The sequence below is a fragment of the Arachis hypogaea genome, chromosome 4 (genome assembly GCF_003086295.3).
Source record: "Arachis hypogaea cultivar Tifrunner chromosome 4, arahy.Tifrunner.gnm2.J5K5, whole genome shotgun sequence".
NCBI lineage: Eukaryota > Viridiplantae > Streptophyta > Magnoliopsida > Fabales > Fabaceae > Arachis > Arachis hypogaea.
In genome coordinates this window covers 113,717,410-113,741,866 of record NC_092039.1, presented here as the reverse complement: position 1 = coordinate 113,741,866, position 24,457 = coordinate 113,717,410, and the positions used below count along the sequence as shown (strand labels likewise).

General features: G+C 27.5%; 1 protein-coding gene across 6 annotated transcripts in view; it reads right to left on the bottom strand.

The window, feature by feature from the left end:
- LOC112797356 (putative disease resistance RPP13-like protein 1) overlaps positions 1 to 17,689 on the bottom strand; it is a 28,567-nt gene extending 10,878 nt beyond the window's left edge. For 3 of the 6 annotated variants that reach the window (XR_011881403.1, XR_011881404.1, XM_072235995.1), the window contains exons 1-10: positions 17,089 to 17,683; positions 9,707 to 9,775; positions 8,867 to 9,610; positions 8,696 to 8,782; positions 8,500 to 8,610; positions 8,289 to 8,423; positions 8,101 to 8,204; positions 7,906 to 7,981; positions 7,674 to 7,778; positions 4,719 to 4,898 (exon numbers count right to left, since the gene is read on the bottom strand). Coding sequence is in view for 2 of the 6 variants with exons in the window: in XM_072235995.1 (XP_072092096.1) it covers positions 4,719 to 4,898; positions 7,674 to 7,778; positions 7,906 to 7,981; positions 8,101 to 8,204; positions 8,289 to 8,423; positions 8,500 to 8,610; positions 8,696 to 8,782; positions 8,867 to 8,995 (927 nt within the window). In the remaining 4 variants the exon portion in view is untranslated. Of the gene's footprint in view, positions 1 to 4,718; positions 4,899 to 7,673; positions 7,779 to 7,905; positions 7,982 to 8,100; positions 8,205 to 8,288; positions 8,424 to 8,499; positions 8,611 to 8,695; positions 8,783 to 8,866; positions 9,776 to 10,524; positions 10,634 to 17,088 lie in introns of all 6 variants that reach the window. The other 3 variants (XR_011881401.1, XR_011881402.1, XM_072235994.1) reach the window with 2 other exon arrangements.
- Between the last annotated feature and the right edge of the window lie 6,768 nt (positions 17,690 to 24,457).

Genomic DNA, 24,457 nt, shown 5'->3' with positions numbered 1-24,457 from the left:
TTATAGAGAAGTTTAAAAAAAAAAAAAGAATAAAGGACAAATAGGTCTCTAACCTTTTTTTGTATGGACATTTTAGTCCTCAAGGAAGGAAAAATACACTCAAGTCCCTCACCTTCGAAAACGTAGACATTTCAACCCTTTCGTTGAATTCAAGCGGTTGGACTGGACGAAAAAGTCTGACCTGGCAGAGGTGGCTCTGACCTGGTCGTTACGGAGCCCACGTGGCGCCGTTACGGATCCCACGTGGCAATGAGCTTTACGAAACAGGACATATAAGTCCCTGGAGACGAAAACGATGCCGTTTCGTTACCTCCCCTCCAAACACAGTTGAATCCCTATATACAATACCCAGAAGACCCATGCTTGAGTGAGAACTTTATTGAAAACCCTAAGCCAAAGACGATCAAACTCCTTCGTCTCTGTTTCTCCCTCCAAAAACTACAACACGTAGAAGAGCAATAAGTGCGGGGTTCAAGTTAGTGCCAGAAGATGAGAAGAAGCTTGCTCTGAGGTCGTGGTTGCTCTCTTCGGAAGAAGGTAAGATTGCGATGCTTAGCTAGGAAGGCAATGTGTGTGCATGTTTATAATGTAAGATAAAATATGAAAAAGAGTGTATAGCATCCTGTGTAGGATTAGGGGGGAGGGATTGTGTTAGGGCAATGTGGTTTTGTTCATATCTTGTGTTTATGTGTTTTTTATTTTAATCCTAGTTCTGCACGGGTTAATTTCAGATGGTTTACATGTTTGTGGTGCTGGTCTTTTACCATGGAGAAAACTTTGTCAGAGAAATTGATGAAAGAATGGTTTATCAGAATGGAAAAAAAGAAAGATTCCCTGAGATGGACCTAGATTTTGTTAATTTCGAAAACTTGGTGACATTATTTAAGGGCTTGGGGTACCAGTCATAGAAGGCAGTATACTGGTATGATCCAACAAGCATTAACATTGAATCCAGAATGAACATATTGACTGGGGATGCAGGGATCAACGCAATACAAGAGAACTTAATGAAGAACCCAGGGCTAAGTGAGTTCCATATATACTTTGATCACCCTGTTGATGACCCAGAGGTTGTTGAGAATGCTGCCCAGGACTGCAGGGGAGGTGGATGAAACTGCAGAGGAACTGAATGCATCCTCTTCATCTGATGACGGATACGAGAGCACGGAAGACGTGTTGTACAAGCTTTCACCGGCTGGAATTGAGAGTGATAATACTGAAAGTGACAGTAATGGTGGGGTTACTACTGGCAAGAGAAAAAGATGTGTCAAGGGTAAAAAGAAGGTAGTTACTTCGAAGAAGAAGGTAGTTACTCCAAGGAAGAAGGTAGTTACTCCAAAGAAGCAAGAGAAGAGGAAGAGACAATTTGGCACAAGGATTAATGAAAGAGGAGAAGGCAGTGGAAATGGGGATGCTGCACGTGGTGAAGTTGGGGATCAGGTGCCTGATGTCCAGTCCGATAATGTAGTGGGGGGTGGTTTTTATGTTAGTGAGGTCCCATCAATGGGGTGAGTTTTATGTCCAGCTCGATCAATTCTTACAATTTAGAACAGCAAAACTCAACACAATGACAATAACACAAAAGGTGAATTCTATGGTGTAGAAATAAAAAAATTTCTACACCTATAGAATATTGGTGTCATATTTCTAGACCAACATGTGGCGGATTGAACTATTCTAAAATTTTAGAATTAATGTAGACATGATATGTACTTTTCTTTTTTACAGATAGATTAACAGCTTTATTAAAAAAAGTATAATAGTATTTTATAATAATTAATTATATGTTGGGCTTATTATATTTCAATATGTTATTTCATGTAGTTGTGGGCTTATAAAAAAGAATAAATATAAAATTAATTTATCATATATTTAAAAAAATGATATTTGTGAAATATAAATTAATTTATTTATCATATATTTAAAAAAGCTAATTAACTTGATTCGATCTTATTTAGTTTATCGTTGTGGTTAAACTGATAGTTTGTGCTATAGACAAATTAAAATACTTAGCCAAGTCAATTAGTTTTTTTATTTCTATATATTTATGTGACAAAGACCGACAATTTTATTGTTGTGCATCTGTTTTAAAATTTAGTATCAAAATGTCACTTTTTTTTAATTAATTATTCAAATGTCATTTCGTATATTATGATAATTAATTATAACTAAAAATAAATAATAAATCTGTTGTTACCTTAATAAAAGTAATATTTAAATAATTAATTTAAAAAATAATATTTTAATAATTTTTTTTTTAAAAAATAGCACCTTAGTAAAAGAGTTACAAAAGCCGAGAAAAAATTAGAATTAATGATAACTTTTTTTAACAATGATAAATAAATTAATTTATATTTCACAAATATAATTTTTTTAAATATATGATAAATTAATTTTATATTTATTTTTTTATAAGCCCACAACTACATGAAATAACATATTGACCCAATATAATAAGCCCAACATATAATCAATTATTATAAAATACTATTATACTTTTTTTTTAATGAAACTGTTAATTTATGTGCAAAAAATAATAGTACTTATGAATCATACCATGTCTATATCAATTCTGAAATTTTAGAATGATTCGATTCGTCACATGTTGGTCTAGAAATATGACATCAATGTTCTATAGGTGTAAAATTTTTTTTTATTTCTACACCATAGAATCCACCTAACACAAATATACCATTTTGTTGGATTTTTTTTTTATCTTAGAGCTACTATCCTCTTCTCCAAGCATGTGATCCTCATTTTCATGTCCTGTTTTCCGTGATAATCTTTAACATCCACAAATTCCTTCTCTTCTATATACTTTGTTTCTATCAATCCAAGTCCAGCAACATGCTCATCAAGCCACAAAAAAAGTTTACAATACAGTTGTCTTGCCTGCAGAATATCAATCCACATAAGTCAAAAACAAAAATCTGGTAACCTTAACACATCTTCAACTACACCTTTCACGTGCACACAGTTGGTTACCATACTTTGTAAAAGGGACAGCCCAGAAACAATTTGTCCGGATTGCTTCGCGTCTTCGACATGAAAAGGATTGCGTTTTCTCCACAAAAGCACTTTGGTGAGACGTCATCTTTCCCGTTAGGATGCGAACTCGAGCCGAACTGACCTCCACTTCTTCTCCAGTTTGATAATACTCCTTCAGATGCCATGGAAGGAAGAATTTCCTTTCTTCCTTCACTACCCACAACGTAACACCCACTTCGCTGTTTCTGTGCAGACGAGGGATTAGGGCAGAAAATTTTGAAAGATTGGGGGAGGTAACGAAACGGCGTCGTTTTCATCTCCGGGGACTTATATGTCCTGTTTCGAAAAGCTCACTGCCACATGGGTTTCGTAACGGCCAGGTCAGCGCTACCTCTGCCAGGTCAGACTTTTCCGTCCAATCCAACCGCCTGAATTCAACAGAAGGGTTGAAATGTCCACCTTTTTCGAGGGTACTTGAATGTATTTTCCCTTCTTTGAGGACTAAAATGTCTGCGAAAAAAAATGTCAAGGACCTATTTGTCCTTTACTCTAAAAAAAATGACTTCTCTCATAATAAAAAAAAACTTTTTATCACATTTCTTTTAAAATAAGTACTTTTAGAACTAAAAACTCAAATACAAAATAACTTATTTATAAGCTACTTTTAATATAGTCATTTATTGTTTAAACTATTTTTTCAAAAGGAGCTTAATTAAAACTGTTTACCCAAACTGGACCTAACTATGGGTTTGGATTGGCTTTTTTTAGTATAAAATGTATTGTTTTTTTCAAAATTAAAATACTTTTATTCAAGGTAAAAACTCACCGACGTTATCTTTATATGAAATTGTTAGTTAAAAACTATTACATTATTTGATATGTTTGACTAAATTATTATTTAATAACTCTCAACTATCAATTTCATAAGAAAATAACTATATGTGAGATTTCATCTTTATTTAATTTTAAACCTATTTGAATGCAACTTTAAAAAAAAATAATTTTATTTTAAAAAATAAATTATTTATTTTTTCTAAAAACTAATAATATTTATTTTTAAAAAAATAGAAATAAAATATGTTTTAATATTTGAAAATTTTTTTTATAATTTTTTCTTTTAAAAGAAGATTTTTTTTAAATAAATAAATATGTTTTTAAGAATCAGTCCCAACTGACCCTAGTAAACTTATAGAACCGAGGGTTAATAACTTTATATTTTTAACTTTTGAGTGAACCATATTGTTTTGATTATCTTAGACGTTTATTTATTTATTTATTTTTAACCGAGCTTTTTACTTAGAAAAAATTGATGTTAGTTGATGGGTTAATTGTAGATGCCAAACCCACGCGGTAAATATTTTAAGTGGCTTCATGAGATCATTGAAGAGCATTTTGATTCGAAATCAAGGAATGTTGATGTGTTTGTAGAGACTGGGATGTAAGGCAGATTATCATATTTGGAAGAGAAAATCAAGGAATTGGAGTTGATGCTGGAAAAAAGAAGCCCAATGCAAAACCAGAAATAGATTCTTGGACTTTGGGTGTGAGTTGCTGGGATTGTTAATTGTATTTGTTATGTTTTAATGATATAAGCTATCTGGGTTATAGGATAGGGTTGAAGATTTGTTTTTGTTTTGAAAGTGTAGTTCTTAGAGTAAGAAACTGTATTATGTAAGTGATGAAATATATAATCTATAATTAGATTAACAAAATGTTTAACTTCCACATACCTGCTCAATCATATGTTCCACGTATCTTTTTGCTACCTTCTTCTTTTGAGTCCTAGGAGACACACTAACAACTTCCTTTGATGTCACATTCATCTCTTTTGGAGTCACACTCTTCTTTGTTGGAGGCAAAATCTCACAATTACTATTATCATCATATTCAAAACCTGATGGGGAAGACATCTGCACCAAAATAAACGTAAAATAATTAAACTAAACTCTATAACTCAATTTTTTTTTGAAACTATTAACTCACAATACATCACTCTTATGGAAATACAACATATAATGAAATTAAAGAGAGAGGAGAACCATAAGGCAGGACCACAAGCAAGACACACGTAGACAAATGCTAGAAAATCAAAGTTGTGAGAATCCAATCAGTCAATGAATCAATCATTCAAAAGTTCAATAACCATGGTTAAATCGTAATCGAACTGTACAATTAATATAAAACAAAATTATTTAAAATATATTTTTATAAATAAAAGTCATCCATCATCTACTGAATTAAAATAAAATTTTTCAAGAAGCTAATAAAAATAAAAATAGAAGTTCAATTACATAATGACAAAAGACTGGTTTTTAGTCATAGAAATATATATTCTTGAGAATTGTGTATGAGTCACCAAAAACAAAATTACGCCGGAGACACTGGAAACATAGCCAATTTTAAACAAATGAATACTACAATAAATTCTATAATTATTTTTATGTGAAAAAAAATTTGTTATTAGATGATAAATTATAAAATTTAATTTTGGTACATTTTAAAAGTGTTATTTTTATTTAAATTATAACTAATAGAAGTCCATTTGTATAGATGTCGGTCAAACACATTTTATTCGTCATCGTTGTCGTTGTCCTTAGGGTTAGATAGATAGTCTTCACTACCGATGAAGTTGTCTTCATTTTTTTATGTTAATTCTATCTAGTTTGTCTCTGCCCATCTTATGTAGGCTTTTCTGATGGATAATCAACCTATACGCATAGCTGTTTTGTTATTCTCTGAATGAATCCTCAACAGAAAGACTTTATAATCCTTGTCATTCTAGCGATGATAATGAAGAACAGCCTTTAAGTTTGGCATAATCCCACCGAGCCTTAGGGATGGAAAAAACTCCCAGCAGGGCGGGTACCCACAAAAATTTACTTGTCTAGGAATAGATATGGAGGTAGTTTTGTACCCACAGAGAATGGAGACAGGGGTTAAAATAATAAATGGGATAAGGATGAGCACAGAAATCCCATCTCTTAGGACCGGTATAATTTCTGTTACGTGAAAAGACTAAAATACCCTCTTTTATATATATATGAAAAGTTGAGAACCAGTAAGCCAAGAACCCTGACGGTCACCAACTTCTCTCCCTAGCAAAACTCAAAATTTCAAACCTTCTCCTCTAGGTCCTTTCACCAGTCACTACAACCGTCTGCCACCTCCTACCCCCCTCACTGTCAACGCCAAGCTCCTCCTCTCTCATTTTTGAGGTCACCCCTCAGTCTCTCACCGCAGCAACATCACGCGCCTGACTCAACTGAGGCAGCAGCGTCACGTCGTCGTCACCTGAGTCCTATCCCGTGGAGAGAGGAAGTTTGCTAATTTTAGAAGAAAAAAAAATATTTTTATTATAATGAAAAAATATTTAATGATACATTTTGATTTATCAAATTATTAATATAAAATATAAATTATAAATTATATATAGAGTGAAAAGGATAGAGAGAAATTGAAAAAGGGAGAGAGGTAGATAAGAGAATGTACAAAGAGAGTTTATTAATTTAAGAGAAAAATATTTTCTCTCAATTTTAATAAAGAAAATGTTATATATGTGACATATTTTGGTTATTAAATTAGTTGTTATATATAATATAGCTATATTTCTATTTTAATTTTAATATTTTAGTTTTAATTTAATTTAAATATAACTAGAGAATGTCATGTTGTATATTTTGATTTTAAAATTTGTAATTAGTCATTGATAATGATATATAAAAGAGATAGAGTGAGTGAAGGAATGAGAGAGATAGAGAAGGAAGAAGAAAAAGGGGAGAACTCTTTAATTTTGGAGAGAAATATTTGATTTCAATTGCAACGAGAAAGTAATATGTGGCATATTTTGGTTGTAAAATTAATAATATATAATAGATAATATTTTTGAATAACATATTAAGAATTTAATTTTGATGCACTATTAGTGTAAAGTAATTTTACATGTGTATCTAACTACGTAACGTTAGATCAATAAAAATAACAATCTTTTACATTGACCACGTAAATGATCATCCAAAAAAACGGATGTAATTGCACCACTGTGTAAAATACTTTACACTGTCAGTGCATCAGCATTAAACTCCTATATTAATCTATTTTTTAGATGTTATTAAATTGATAGAAAAATATTTTTTATTAAAAAATATCTTTTTTACTTTTAGCGTATTTGACAGATTAGTAGTAATAAAAATAAAAGTACAAAAAAATTTTAAATTTTTTTTTTGAGAAGTTATAATTTATGTCATTTTTAAAAAAAATTTTCCTAAAAAATATATTTTTACATAATAAATAAACAAATACTTTTATATTGTTGTTGTATTTAAATATAATTGATAGATAAAAAAAAATTTTGCATGAAATATCCAAATATAAAATCACTTTTACTTTTTTAAGAAATGTTAAAAGAAAAACTCGAAGTTGATCTATCTTAGCTAATGTTGGTCATGCCATTGGACTTATATCGATTTTCCCGAATACTTTGACGGTTGTATTTTCCTAAGTATGTTTTCATTAGATGTTTTAGTCTGGAGTTTTATTTCCTCAAGTGTTGTGTTTCCTTTCAATGGACCTATAACTCTTGTAAGATCTATGTTACATTATGTTCAAAGTCATGTAACTTTTTTAGTCGGGAGTTTTATTATCTCAAAGGGGGCATGATGACGAAGAATTCTTTTTGTATTAATCACCTTAAAGTATTTATCCACTTGGTGAAGTAGTTCTTCCCGTTTAGTGTTCGAGCCACTCAGAACGCACGATAAGAGGAGTTCTTTTCGGAAATACGCAATTTGTTCCTGAAAAATGCGACATCAAAATAACAATTTAAAAAATGCTGTTCAAAATCTGATGTTCGTCACCAACTTTCGATGTCTCCAATAATTCAGATGATAATAATGCTCAAGGAAATCATAGTGTCCTAACCTGGTTACAACCCTGCAATGAGGTGTTAGGTTTCCATTGCTGAAGGTACTTGTACACGAAGACTCCACAATCATCACTGTAAAGCAAATACACCAAGGTCAACATCATCTATGGCTAGTCTTTATACCACCAAAAAAATATAAAAATATACAAAGCAACTGCGAAAGACTGCTTCAACATACGCTATTGGCTCACCTATTGTGTTGCTTAGGTACTTGGGCATAGATGGTGCGGAGTCCACTATTTGTAAGAGTGTAATTAGGATCTTTCAAAGAAAGAATCTGTCCTAGCCTCTTCGACTACACACATAAAAGGCCAATTGTTTTGTCATAAAGAAATTTTCATACAAGTGTTGTATTTCAAGAAAACCAAATCATACTCACCACTAAGCAGTCTAGTTGCATTCTTTCATCATCTGGGCAACTTTGGTGAATGGAATCAAGCACGTAAACCACCTTTTGCTTGCGATCAAGTGCATAAGCCCACCAGTGCCCCTTCCACAAAAGCGGTCCCATAATCTACAAATACTCATTAGATGGTCACTCCAAAAATAGTGTAACAATGCAAAAAAGACATGAATTGTAGCGCTTTTACCAAATTTTGATCCCTTATCTGATTAGGCCTAAAGTAAGGATGATCTTTCAGCTCTTGCGGCAGTTCATATTTTCCTGCCTGAGATTCTTTAAAGTTCGATGCAAGGGATTGCTGAAACACCCATATTTTTTAGTCAAACATCGGATTTAATAATAAATATAAAGGATTGGAAAAAAGAGTCTCCACCAACATATACCATCAAGTATGGGCTTAGAAAAACACATTCTTTCAATCGATCCTTCGGGCCTTCATTATTAAGAACCTCGATGACAAAATGCATAAGCTGAGCATGATAATATAGAAGAGACAGTTATAATAGGATGGAATGCAATATGAAGAAAAAAGAAATTCGATACACAATACATACATGGTTGCTTATCCATTCTCTAGGTTTTGCAGTTATGCTGTCTATCCGAGTCAAGTTGTGGTCCAATATGAAGAAGTTTTCCAAGAGGTATCCTCTCGTAAATAATGAAATTGCAATAAATATAAACATACTCAGAAAGAAAAAGCTTCTTGGCTAACGAACTATCTTTCTCAGTAGTACAGTATGAATACACCTTGTCTGTCAACTCATCTGAAAAACCATATGGGGCCTTGAAGACAATCAACTCTTGTGTCCTAAGAGATGTTGCCGTTGCAATGGGGGACAATGCTTCATCTTCATTTAAGTCATCTGCTTTGTCATCAGCCATGTCATCACCTTCTGATGCCGGAGGAGTACCAGGTCGCGTGTCTGAAGCAGATACATAGTTTCTATCATCATCTAACCTAACCTTCTTACCAATATCCTCATCAGCCATATTACCTTTCGCAGGACCCTTATCACTATCAGCATCTTGAGGCTGCTTATCACTCTGCTCAGGATCCTCATTGATCTTCTTCTGACCCTTCCCTTTCATGTCAACCTCATTTCCACTATATCCTGGATCTATATCCTCTTTGTTCTTTATAATTATATCCTCATCCTTATCTTTTTGGCTCATCTTCTTTCGGACAACAAGCCTTCTTTGACTCTTGGATCCCCTGCTAACATCAAGTCCTCCTAACTTATTAACATCCTCCTAGATCAGCCTTGTTATCTTCTCCTCAAAGATGTGATGCTCGTTCTCTGCAAACCAACGGATTAGCTTAAACAAAAAAACCAGACACTTCCATGCATAATGCCTCCATGGGAAATATGTTTAGCAAAAGAGTTTATTCTTGCCAGATTCTTCCACTTCGAGGGGACAAAGAAGATAGACTCAGCATCCTCACCAATCGAAAACAAGAATCCCTGCAATTAAGATTCAACTACCATTTAGTGGCACTGCAATTAAGATCCCCGAAAAGATTCATATGTTGACAAAAAATTTTTGAATGATGTTGTCAGACAATGTACAAATGTGACAAAAATAATTAATAAATATTATATTTTTTATAATTAAAAAAAACTTTTATATTTAATAAACCAAAGGTGCACAAAAAATTTAAAGCAAAATTGGATATCCAGATTTTTTTACAAAAAAAATTGGTTATTCTCAATAAAAATATTTTTTAAGAAAATTAATTGACATAAAATTATTAAATTTTGTGGATGAATAGATCTTATCTTTCAAATAATACTTTCAAAAAATTGCATCAAAATTTGATTTCTAAAGTCTCTTTTTAGAATATATATTTTATATCTTTTTTCATGTTTTTAAATCTTTCGGGGGGGGGCTTAATCATTGTTAGCATCTTTTGAGATTGTTTTTGCTAATGATGTGAACTTTGGATACTATTTTAGTAGTTTAGTCTTTAATTTTTTGTTCAATTTTTTTAGTCAAAACTATGTAGTTTTGGCAAAGGAAAGGCTTTTTAAAAAACTAAATGAGAAATCATTTATCTATTTTTAATCAATTTAAATGTTTTTCTTCCTTTTTTGCTGTTCGGTATTTTTAATTAACTGGACCGAACAAATGACCGATTTTTGGTTAATCTAGTCAAACTAGATGATATAGTCCAATTTTTAGAATATTATAGAAAACAAAGCAAAGATCCTACCTAGAGTTCCTCTACCAAGACATCAACACGATGTCCCCAAACATCAGTTGTTGCCGTCACTACACTGTCAGGTCTCTATTTATCTTCCGGCACAGTGTCTCCTATTGCACTACAAAAAATACGCCTATTATCATCAGATTATTTTGAGGCTGCTATAGTCGAATTTAGTGTTGAAAAGTTTGATGGTAAAGGTGAAAATATGAATTCTGATGATTATTATCGTCAAATAGGCAATTTCTTTGAGAAACCCAATGCAAACTTTTGGCTCAAATTGAATTTAAAATGGCATGAACATTACTATCATTTAACATCGGATTGTCTAAGGGTAACGAGATTAAATGAAATGATGTGCTTTGCTCAAGACAAACATTACCATCAGATTTTTCGCTGAAAATTTGAATTCAAAACTAAATGTGACAACTTTGTGCATCCTCCTTTGCTTTTTCCCTTTGTTGTCTTCCAGTCTTAAGCCCCTTCTCTGCATCTCCTCCCTCTATACCCTCGCAGCACGTCCTGCAACCGCTATTGCCACTCCTAAGCGCCACTTAAAAAGTCTCCATCCCCGCCCCGGTGTCCCTACCAACCTCTGTTGGATTTCTCTTCCCTCCTTGCCCTCTAGTTTGCGTGTTGCCACCCCACTTTGACACTACTGGTTGTTGTTGTGCCACGCTGCACTATACGTTGCTGCGGATGTATGATTAATTATTTGGTGATGCGGAGGTATGACAAAAAGAAAGGGAATGAGAAACGATGAATTAGAAAAATAATTGAGAATTGGTTGTTTGATTAGGCCTTTGTGTCGAATTGCTAATGTGGGAATGCCTGCCTGACTGATAGCCTGTTTTTTATTATGATGGACATTAGAGATGCTAGCAAAATTATTATGATTATGATTCAACCTAACGCGGATAAACCCGTGATGTCGAGGTATCCTGACTGACATGGGTTCGCCCCTGATGATACCAATATGCTTGACTAACACAATGGAAAAACCATATTCGGGGTTCGTCCTGAGTAAAGTCGGGTTGCAGGTAGACAACCGACGCATGAGTTCATGGTCTGCTTAGGACAAACATGCATCATATTGTTTGCGTATTTGCATTTGGTTATGTTTGCTTGATTTATTTCTCTGCGATTGTGCTGTTTGTCTTAATGTGACTTGGTTGTATGTTGAATTGGGTCTCTTACTTCTGTTATTAGTTTGTGTATTGAGGTAACTAAGAACTGATGTTGTGATTTAGATTTGTTTTAAGTTCAAAAATTTAAAAAAAGTAATTAATTATGCAAATTAAAATTAAAAAGTATTTTCAAATGTTTGATAGAAATAGTTTTATTGAATAAAGTTAATTATTCGTATTTTATTCATTAGTTTTACGGCATTCCCTTTTCCTAGTGAGAACCTGCGAGGACGATGTTTCCACCCCCCTACAGACTTTCTTTTTAGCGACAGGTTTATGAATTCTTAGCGCGGAGCCGCGACCGAATTACAAAGCTTTATATATATATATATATATATATATATATATATATATATATATATATATATATATGTATTCGTACTTTCTATACTTGGTTTAGTTTTATATTTTATTTTTTCCTCGTCGTTTATTGTTTTGGTTTTTAGAGGGGTAGAACTTATGTTAGAGAATCCTTGAATAAGTCTATATATATAATGTTATACGGATATATACCTTTGTGATTAAGTGGTTTAAAGTAAAGACTTTTCGTTTTGTTATTTAAAATTTCGGTTCATATTCGCAAAGGCTCAATATTAAATAAATATAGTATGAAATTAAATAAGTAGAGGTAGGTAATGTCCGGACTTTTAGTACGGTCATGAGGTGTTAAAACTTAGGGTGTTACACTTAGCTAGATTTTTTTACTTTAAAAATTAAGGTATACTTAGCTAGTATTCTGATATTGTTGACAAAATTAAGGTATGTTTCTCTTTATTTGTCAGGAGCTCTATTCATTTTGTTAACATGTTATGGAAGGTGCATGTGTGCTATCTTCTACATTTAGTTATGTTTGAAATTGAAATCCTAGTTGGAGCTAAAAATTCTGTGTCTGTTTTTTTCTTAGGCATTTGATGAAGGTTTCTTTAAAGACACTTAAAACATTTCCTCAAGTCAAATCCAGATTTCCAGCAACTGTATTATTTTTATTTTTCATAAATGCTCTTTTGGCCAGGTATTTTAGCCACTAACCTAACATGCTAACTTGATGGCAGAATGATGGTGACATAAAAATCATTGCTAACGATAACTTAAATGAAATTGTCTTGGATATTGAGGTACAATCAACTTGCAAAGCATCTTTGTGATATTTATTCTATTGTGGTACTTGGTAGTCATATTAGTTTTTCATTAGTATATTTTTATTTGGTGGCTATAAATTATGTCACTAGTTTTCAATCTCAAGTGCTTAATCCGGTGGCTCAATTAATAAAAAATAAGCCTAGTATGTATATATATGTAGTAATATACACATAATTTTGGGGGTTTTTTCTCCTCAAAGAAGTACCTTATTTTGTTAGCCACACCATTAATTACAGGTGCTCCTGAATTTTTTTTTCAATTTGCAAGTTTCTCTTGGCTTGACTTGATATATTTGTCTATATCTATTATTTGTTGTTGCTATCCTTGTTAACCTCTCAACAGATTATGTGTTGTCTCAATCATATCCAAAGAAACATGTTATACAAGTTTTACTAGAGTTAAACTAATTGTTATGGATTTTTTTAAAATTATTTTTACGTGTTCAGTTAATGTAGATAAATAACTAAGTGTCCTTGTGTGAAGCATCCATTCCTCAACTTATTATTGTTTTTTCCTAGCCAATTGAACTGCTGCTTCAGTGCATTTACATTGTCACATATACAGGTCGGAGTAGTACCTATGTGCAAGGAACTTTCCCTTGCTGATAGAACATACCAAAGGCAGGATTTGGACGTAAGTATGGACTTGATTTATTGATTTCTTCATTTATTTTTTCTATATATAGATGACAGAATTTACATCATGATGCCAATTCTTTGTTTATCTATAAGTTATCTGTTTATGTGTTCATTTATTTTTTGCTCTGCAGCTCAAGAATGCCAGAGACCACACTTTACAATGTATTCAACACACTCTTCACAAATTGCTCTTAGTAGTTATTTTAAAATTTATATTATAAAACTCAATAATTTAAAAATCGATTTATGGGATCACTTGTTGAATAAAAGATTAAAATATTTAAAATAACTACTATATTTATTTAGTGAAATCCAAAACATTAAAACTTCTAGTATATACTAGTTATATACTAGTTATTAAGATTCAATAATAATTTGAGTTCTATCATATAAATATTTTATATTAAAATATTAAGATTTAACAAGTGATTCGACAAATCGATTTTTTAATTATTAAGTTCTACCATATAAATTAAATAATAATAAAAATTATAATTTTAAAAATTTTAAAAATTTAAATTTTAAAATAACTATCATATTATTTAGTGAGATTTAAATATTAAATTTTTAAATATATAATCAACAATAATTTGATAAATTTGTTTAAATAAAAAATTTTACTATAAAAAAATTACAATTTGAAAAAGTCAAATTTCAAAATAAAAATAACAAAATAACTTTATAATAATTTAATTATTTTTATTATTTTATATAAAGAGAATTTTGTTTATTAAAGTCTAAAAATAATATTAAAATTAGTACTATAAAAAAATATTTTAAATTTAATATTATGAAGAAAAAATAAAAAAATTATATAAGGATAAATTTTATTAATTTTTAAAATTTTAAGGATGAAAATGACTTATGTCTAAACTTTCAAAGACTATTTTGATTATAAATAACTTTTTTACATGTCAAGTAACACGTGACGTGTTAGGTGTCACTGACCTGACACGTCAACCAATCATCTATGCTGTGTTTGGTTTATGTATGGATGAAGACATAGACACATACACAAATATTGAAGACATATACATAAAGAGCACAAAAATTTTACTTTGTTTAGTAACTATGCACAAGACAAAACATAAATTGCAAATATCAATATTATCCTTATCTCCCAAAAAAAAATCACCACAGTCACTACTATTAAGGATAAAAGTGGAAAAACTTATGTCTTAACCTTTGTGTCTTAGTGCCTCAATAAAATGGCAGTACACAAATTTTATGTATTTATGTAATAATGTGTACTACCGTATCTTTACTTATTTTATGTATTTGAAAACCAAACATGAAACATAGGTGTGAGTGTCATGGTGTCTCAAAATTTGATGGACACACCCACTAAACAAACGGTGCCTTAGTGACGCGTGACACTTAACGTGATATGTCATTATCTAACTAATAATTATGGCTCCTAATTATTACTGGTTTTGCTGGCTTTGTTTGTTGCTGAATGTTGGTGACAGAATTTAGATATGGTCATGTTGATAATTTTTTGATTTTTCAATGTACTGTGGCTGGTCTTTAATTTCGTATTTGGTTATGGATACTTCTTTGTTTTGTAATTGCTGGTTTTGCTTTGATTTGTAGTTGATTTTGCTTTGATTTGTAGTTGCTAGCTCCTAATTATTGCTGGTTTTGCTGACTTTGTTTGTTGCTGAATGTTGGTGGCAGAATTTAGATATGGTCATGTTGATAATTTTTTGACTTTTCATTGTGCTGTGGCTGGTCTTTAATTTTGTTTTAATTAATAAAACTTTTATTAATTTCAGTTATGGATAATAGTATTAATCAAGAAGCAACTGCTGATAATAATGCATCTGTGAATAATAACTTGCCTGTCAATCCTCCTATTTCGAATGATGCTACTAATCCTAATCCTAATCCACCGAAGCAAATTTGCAACAAGTTCTTACGGATTTTGATGATTGATAAATCATGATGTTGGGATTTAATATTTAGATATTTTTTTTGCTATTTAATTTTTGAGTTTGTATTTTGATAAGATCATATAGATTTGGTTGATGATATTTTATATAGCGTGTTAAATTTCGAAGATATTTTAAGATTTATATTAGACTATAATTATATTTTAGGATGTTTATTTATAATTTATTTATTATTTTATTTTAAAACAGTTTTTTCGATTGAATCACCAGTTGAACCGATTAGACCAGTAAACCAGTGATTAAAACGGTTCAATGACCGATCCGATTCTCAGAACCTTGGTAACTACAGTGTTCCTCGCATTTTTACTTCTCCATTATCCCTATTGTACTACTCTGATTTTGGAAGAAGAAAGCAAGCACTACACTACTGTTCTTATGCTCAGAAAATGTTGCTAAGGACAACTTCAAATTTTGGAAGCATTATTCCTATACAAAAAGAAGTAATCGGCTAAGAATTAGAGTTAGAGAGTGTGATCAATATTTTTGAATTTTTATAGCATTTTTGCTACACTTATCTTTTTTTTTATGGTGTTACATTGAATATTTTTTTTAGTTTATCTTTTTTATTTCAATGAAAAAAAGGAATTGTGTGAGGTATTAATAAAAGCCATTGAGAGAAAAGATAAAAAAAAATTGAATTTGGAGAAAAAACCATTAATATATATGTCAAACTCTTTTGATGTATTTTTATTGTGTCATAAATTTGAAAGATTTTTTTTGTTAGGGTAGGTTAGCATTTAGTGTTAAAAGTTTAGACTAGAGAACTTAGCTTTTTTTTTTATAGGATTATGATAAAGAAAAAGTCTAGGGGTCAGCAACTTTATTAAATTCTGGCCCCCTGGCATTTCCGACACTTATTTAAGCGGACGAGTGAACTGACCACTCGACTAACCCAAGTTAGTTGTATTTGTACATAAATATATAATAACTGATTTTGTATGTAAGCCAAATCTATATATTTATTTATTAATTAAAATCCAACTCAAATACTAATTTAAATATATATACTTATTAGTCTTTATTTTAATTTAAAATTTATTCCAATCTAGATATTAGTTTAAATATGAGAATTTTTTATTTTTAATATTGGAGTGGTAGTGGTGTTTTTTTTTTTTAAATGTGGATTGTTGAGTGTTATACTCAAATGTGAAATCGTTTAACAAGAAAAGCAGAAATCCAACCGTCCGATTTATTAGAGGTACAGAAATCGGAACGTCCGATTTCTAGAGGTACATAAATCGGACCGTCCGATTTGTAGAGGTACAGAAACCGGACCGTTCGATTTGTGATAAAAAAAAAATTTAAAAAGTTGAGGTACAGAAATCGGACCGTCCGATTTGTAGAGGTACAGAAATCGGACCGTCCGATTTGTGGTAAAAAAAATTAAAAAATTTGAGATACAGAAATCGAACCCTCCGATTTGTGTACTTCCACAGTTTTAAAAAACACCAAAAATTACAATGTTAAGGTATATCACCACTTCTACTTCCATAACAAAAAAAATTAGCCTAAATATGAACCAAATTAAAAATAAGTCTAAACTATAATTTAATTCAAATTCATTTTTTTTAGAAGAACTAAATTAACAAAAATGCTAAATTAAATATCAAGTGCTATGATAGTTCTCTAGCTACGGTGCTTCTTGTGCATACGTACCTGAACTCTTTTCAACAGCGATTCACAGAAGGTTCGTGTGCCGTGCTATATTGCTACATGGAGTGATCGGTGGGACTGAAACAACGAAGGCAAAGGGATGATCCTAATGTTGACGACTTCTTCGGTGATGACTTCCACTTTGAATCGGTTGACGTGAAATTAAAGGTGGGTTACGTTGTTGTATGAGAAATTTGCTAGAAAGAATGATATAGGATGAAAACTTCTGGATATGAACAGTAGAGGCGGCGCGGGTTTGCCGGGGATACATGAGGGAGGCCGGAAGGGTTTCAGGTAATCGACGATAGAGAGATGACTGACATTATAAGGATAGTGAGAGCCTGAGAGGCTTGCCTTGGTTGATTCAAGAAGGAGGGGATGGTAGTAAGTAGTGACTAGTGAGGAAGGAGGATTTCTCTAAGCTAAGGTTCTTTATGAGTAAAACATCTAATTTGTAAAAGTCTAGGGTCTCCTCCAATGCTGTAAAAGTAAAACATCTGATTTGTAATATTTGGTGGCTAGAAAGAGTAGGAAATGAGAAGATCGGTAGATACGAATGAAAAGCAGGGCAAATGAATCAACTAAAGTGAAGAAGTATATGATCAGAACGATTGGGTACGAAATTATAGATATATTTACAATGGGATGCTTCTATAAAGATGCGTAAAAAGTCTTTTTTAAAATATTTACGTGTAGCATTATTATTGAACGTATTAATGAATTGGTTATTTTTAAATTCCTTAACAAATTAGAATAAAACCGATTTATTTTATAACAATAACAATAAATTCAATATTTTTTAGAGATCTAATTATATTTTTTAATTTTTAGAGATTTAAATGTGTACAAAATAAAAAGTTAGGGATATATTTATCTTTTTATCAAAGAATTTAAAAATATTCAGTTTAGATTGTATAATTCGATCGGATAAAATCGGATCAAATAATTATAATACAGACAATTGAGTTTATTATTGTTGCTATAATAAACTGATTTTATTCTAATTTATTAAAAAATAAATTATTAACCGATTTAATAAAAATATCCAATAATAATATTATACATATAAACATTTTTTAAAAAAATATTTTTAATATCTTTACGATAGAATTGAACCACAAATTATTAACATATGTAAACTCTCATCAATTTATTTATGATTTTTTAGAGTGAAAACTTATATATATATATATATATATATATATATATATATATATATATATATATATATATATATATAAACTCTCATAATAAGTACATAATTTTTTTAACTTATTTATTATCTAAATTTTGTTTTTTCACCTAAGAAGATAAAATATAATATTTTATTTTTAAATTTTTTCATATTTTTTATTTTATTTATAAAATAAATAATAAAATATCATACTTTATCTTTTTAAATAAAAAATAAAATTTAAAAAATCTAAATCCAATCAAAACCAACGCCGGACTTGGAATTTAAAAAAAGACGGGATTAGGAAAGCATAAATTAAAGACCAAGACTTGATTAAGAAATTATTCTTTTACTGACGAGTTCCATGACCATGACGCCATACCATAGGCAGCCAGAATATCAAAAAAAAAGGGAAAAAAAACCTGCAAGTAATATAATTAAATTGATAAAATGATTTTTTATCAAAAAAATGAGAAATATAATTTACTTATTATTTCACAATAATATTATTTGGTCCTACGTAATACAATGCATTACCGAAAGATTTCTAAATGGCTCGATTCGTATGTTAACTAATTTTTAAATTTAATGTTTATATTTATATTTATTATAATATTTTTAAATTTTAAAAATTATTTTAATAAATACAGTTAATATTATTTGTATTTATTAAAAATTATTTTTAATTTAATTTATTAAATATAAATGTTATAACTTTTCAAAAGTCATTTTTTAAAAGTTAACTTTTATAAATTATTTTCAAAAACTAAAAACTTTATTAAACTAAATCTTAAATAATATAAAATTATTTATATTTTTAATAATATAAAATTATATTTAATAATATAAAATTATTTATTTTTTATTAATTAAATATTAACTAAATTTTAGAGAAAATTTCACTCTCTTCTTCTGCGAGATGTTAAAATGACACTCCCTTCTCTTCTATTTTATAAATGTACATTCTCCTCTTTTCTAACTTTTAAAAAATCTCTTCTTTAATCCATTTTAAACTTTTTGTGTTAACTAATGTTAACTTTATCTATTTTTTAAGAAATACCCATTAACAAAAATTTTATTTTTTATCATTAAATTTTATTTATCAAAATATCCTTTAATAAATTATTCTTTTATTAATTAAATTGCATTTTTAAAAAATTTAATAACTATATTTTATTCTAAAATACTTTTCAATAATTTTTTAATTATTAAATTATAATTTTACCAAAATATTCGTTAATAATTTTTTTATATTTTACGATTAATTTTTTGCTATCTATATATATTATTTTAATATTAAATAAAAAATTTTAGTAAGATTATTTTTCAATATCAATATATATTAATTGTTATACATATTAATAGTGGTAAGATTTTTTTATTTAATATTAAAATAATATATATTGATATAAAAAATTAATAATAAATATAAAAATAATTATTAAAAAAATTTTAGTAAAATCATAATTTAATAATTAAAAAATTATTGAAAGTTAAATATCTTAAAAAAATAATTTAATTATTAATTTTTTTAAAAATATTTTAGTAAAAATATAATTTAATCAATAAAAGAATAATTTATTAAAAGATATTTTAGTAAGTAAAATTTAATGATAAAAAATAAAATTTTTGTTAATAGCTATTTTTTCAAAAAATAATTTATTTTTTTTAAAAAATAGGTAAAATTAACATTAATTAATACAAAAATTTTAAAATAAATTAAAAACATTTTAAAAATAAAAAAATATACCTTTATAAAATAAAAAAATGTTATTTTAATATTTTAAAAAAGGATAATGAAATTTTCTCTAAATATTAATAAAAGTATTCGGCTGCCTAACCTTTTTCTACCAATAAAACATGGCACAGGACGCAATGAATTTAATAAGTGAATCCACTTGCATTAATACTACGTGTAAAGATAACAGCTTTTGATATTTTATATTGCTCTGTTGCCAAATCGTGCTATATATATTTTTAAATTTTAATAAAAGTATTCGGCTGCCTAAACTTTTTCTACCAATAAAACATGGCACAGGACGCAATGAATTTAATAAGTGAATCCACTTGCATTAATACTACGTGTAAAGATAACAGCTTCTGATAGTTTATATTGCTCTGTTGCCAAATCGGTGCTATATATATTTTGAAAAAGTATAGATAAATAATAAAAATATTAAATAATATAAATATTAGATATATTTAATATTTATTTTATTAAATATATAAATAATTATTTTAATATTAAAATGAAAATAAATAATTTAAAAATATAATATATTTTTATTTAATTAATAATTATTTATATTATTTAAAAAATTTATTAATTATCTAATATAAACCATATATTTTAGGTTGTTAATCTGTCATTTATCACTTGTCATCACCACTATTTTTAAAATATGAAAAGTATATATCTTTTTCAACTAACGATGAATAAATATTTTACAAAAGTCTTTGTTTTGTTCTAACATATATTTTTTAATGGGTGCTACTTACATGTGGACATCAAAAACATCTCGTGATAAAGATAATGATATTTTTTCAATGATTACTAAATATGTGTTTCAAATTTCAATTAAACAATGCAAGTATGATTATATCAAATTAATCGGCTCAAGCCTCATTAATTTATAAAAGATTGGTTTAGCAATTCATTATGTTCATTAATTTTATATTATTATTTAATTTTATTTTATTTGTTATTTATATAATCAAAATATTATAAAATTTTAAAATATATTTGTTATTTTTTAAAATTATATTTTGTATTAAAATTAATATAAAAAATATTTTTTATTAAAATAAAAGTATAAATATCTAAAACATGCTACCACTCTTTTAAAACTATATTTTCCACTAAATTTTACAAAAAGAAAATTGTCAAAGTATAAAAATGATAAATTTCTAAAACACTCTTGTCACTTCATAAAATTATACTTTGCGACAAATTCTAAAAAAAATTGTTAAAGTAAAATATTACAAATTGAAAAAATATATTAATTATTCTTTTGAAATTATATTTTATACCAAATAAATTTTTAAAAATACTCATTATTCTCTTAAGATTATATTTTGCCTAAATTTTACAGAAAATAATTTTTTGTCAAAGTAAAAAGTTGTAAATTTTTAAAATGTACTCATTTCTCTTTTGATATTATATTTTGCACTATAAATTATACTAAAAATAATGTGTATGTGAACACGGTTCATTTATGATGAATAGAAGTTTTACATTGAATCTGTTATAAAACTTAAAAGAATGAAAAATACTATCTTTCGTTCCAAATAAGTATTTAATTTTAGAACGTTATTTGGTTCCAACAAGAAGAGACTAACTAAAAGAGTTAAGTAAATAATATTTATTATTGTTTTCAATAAAAAATACTATTTATATTAATTAATTTTGATCTAAAATGTATTTTTAGAAGAGTGATGGTGGTGTTTTAGAAATTTAGAAATTTTTATTTTTACAATTATTTTGTAGACTCTAATACAAAATATAATTTTAATAGAATAATAGTATTTTCAAAAATATATAACTTTATTTTAATAAAAAAATTAGTATTAATTATAGTGCAAAATATAATTTCAAAAGAGTGGTGAATATGTTTTAAAAATTTGTAACTTTTTTACTTTAACAAAAAATTGTTTTTTGTAGACTTAGGACAAAATATAATCTTAAGAGAATGATATGTATTTTTAGAAATTTATTTGATACAAAATATAGTTTCGGAAGAATAATTAGTATATTTTTTAAATTTATAACATTTTACTTTGACAAATTTTTTTATAGAATATATCACAAAGTATAATTTTAGAGGGGTGATGAAAATGATTTAGAAATTTATAAATTTTGTGCGGTAAAATTTAGTGTAAAATATAATTTTAAAAAAAAGTAGTGAGCGTATGTTTTAAAAATTTATAATTTATTTTAATAAAAGAATATTTTTATATTAATTTTAATACAAAATATAATTTCAAAAAGTAATAAATATATTTTAAAATTTTATAATATTTTAATTTTATAAAAAATATTTTTCATTCAATTTACAAAAATAAAATAAAAATTGAATAATAATATAAAATTAATAAACATAATAAATTACTAAACCAATCTTTTTATAAATTAATGAAGTTTAAACCGATTAATTTAATATAATAATACATGCTTAATTAAAATTTAAGACACGCATTTAGTAATTATTAAAAAAAAAGTATCATTGCCTTTATCATAAGATATTTTTAGTGTCTGCATGTGAGTGGCTCTTTTTTTTAATTTTCAATTTTCGATATGTAGATTGGTGCTGTAGCTGCTCCCAAGATGATTAGAAAAAGTTGACGGATGTGCCATGAAATTGACGAAAATAGAGAGTAAGAATGAAAGATGTTATTTTAAGTTGACAGATTTAATTTTCTATTTTTTTAAAGAAAAATTCAAGTCTTACAAAAACAAAATTAATTTGATCAATAAGTTATTCTTTTAAATTTAAATTATTTATATAAAATATAATAACATAAAAAATTAAATTTTGTCTAATTGATAAAAAAACATAAAATTTCTTTAAGAAAAATAACCATCACCTTTTTTTTTATTTATAACATCTACATACAATCTTTACTTTTATGAAAATTAAATAATATATATTTTAGTCAATTTAATTAAAAAGGAGATATATCCGTGAAAAATTTAAAAAATTTTGATAGTGGGAGTAAAATATATATATATATATATATAATAATTTTTATAATAAAAATATTATATGTATATAAAAATTAGTTATTAAATTATTTATTATTATATATTTATATATAAATATATGTATTGTTTAATTTATTTTTAGTATGTATTTTTTATTTTAATATATATATATATATATATATATATATATATATATATATATGTGGTTATTTTCTATGTACATATAACATGATTAATTTTTAAAATATTTAATTTATAAATTAAAATATTAAAATAATAATTTAAATAATAACATATAATTTAAAATTGTATTATTTAGGTTTTATATTTAAAAAATTAAGTAATTTTTTTTACAATATAATCGAAATATATCTCTTTTTATATAGAATAATGCTACATATTCATATTATGCAGTTTTACGAAAAAAAATTAAAACTAATATAAAAAAAATAATAATACTCTTTCAAATTAATTTTTTAAAAAAAACACAAATTTTATTTAAATGATAAATTGATCATTTTAATGACATCTAATATGACATTTTTAAATTAGCTATGAAGTACCAAAAATTAAATAAAATATTATTATAGGATCAAATTCAATAATTTAGTGAGGATAAATAAATATTATTATTATCATATACTACTAAAAAAAATTTTAAATTATAGTAAAAACACTTACCCCATAATGAGACACGTACATCCATCCGGGTGATATTATACGTATAAACATTTTAATAATTAAATCCTACTAAATTATTAATCCAACAAAAAAAGATGTGTGTATAAATTATTGTTTTTTCTTTTACGTATTTTCTTAATAGAGAAATTTTTGTTGGAGGGAGAGAACATAAATTTATTGACACAACATAACATACATATTTTTGCACACATATAACATAAATTTATCAATATAATATAGAATTTTTTACACATAACACAAATATTTTTATTTATAGTATATAATCTTTTATTTATTTTATATTCTATTAGATATTTTGAAATTTATAATTTAGACTTAATAAAAAAGAAAAATATTAAAATATCAATATAACAAGTTGAGGAAGTAGGTCAGGTCACGAGGAAGAAACATTGTTATATAATTTTCTCTTTGTTTTTGGGAATAAAGTGAAATAGTGAATGGTTTTTAAAGCAGTTGCAATAATAATAATAATTAAAAATTTGTCTAAAATTATTTATGAGAATAATAATCTATTATTATTATTATAATTTTTCACAATATTTTTTATTTAAAAGTTTTTTATTAATCAATAAATTATTACATGTAAAATATAATATTCGAACTCTCAATACTTATTTAAACAAACGAATCAAATATTTATTTAAACCAATGAGTTAACTAATTATTCAACCGATTCAAAATTATTATTATTATTATTAACAGCATACTAGCAAATGAGACATGAAACAAGGTATGACCTCTAAAAATGCTAGAACCTCTCCCCTTGCCACACTTAGCCGCACCATTTAGAGTCA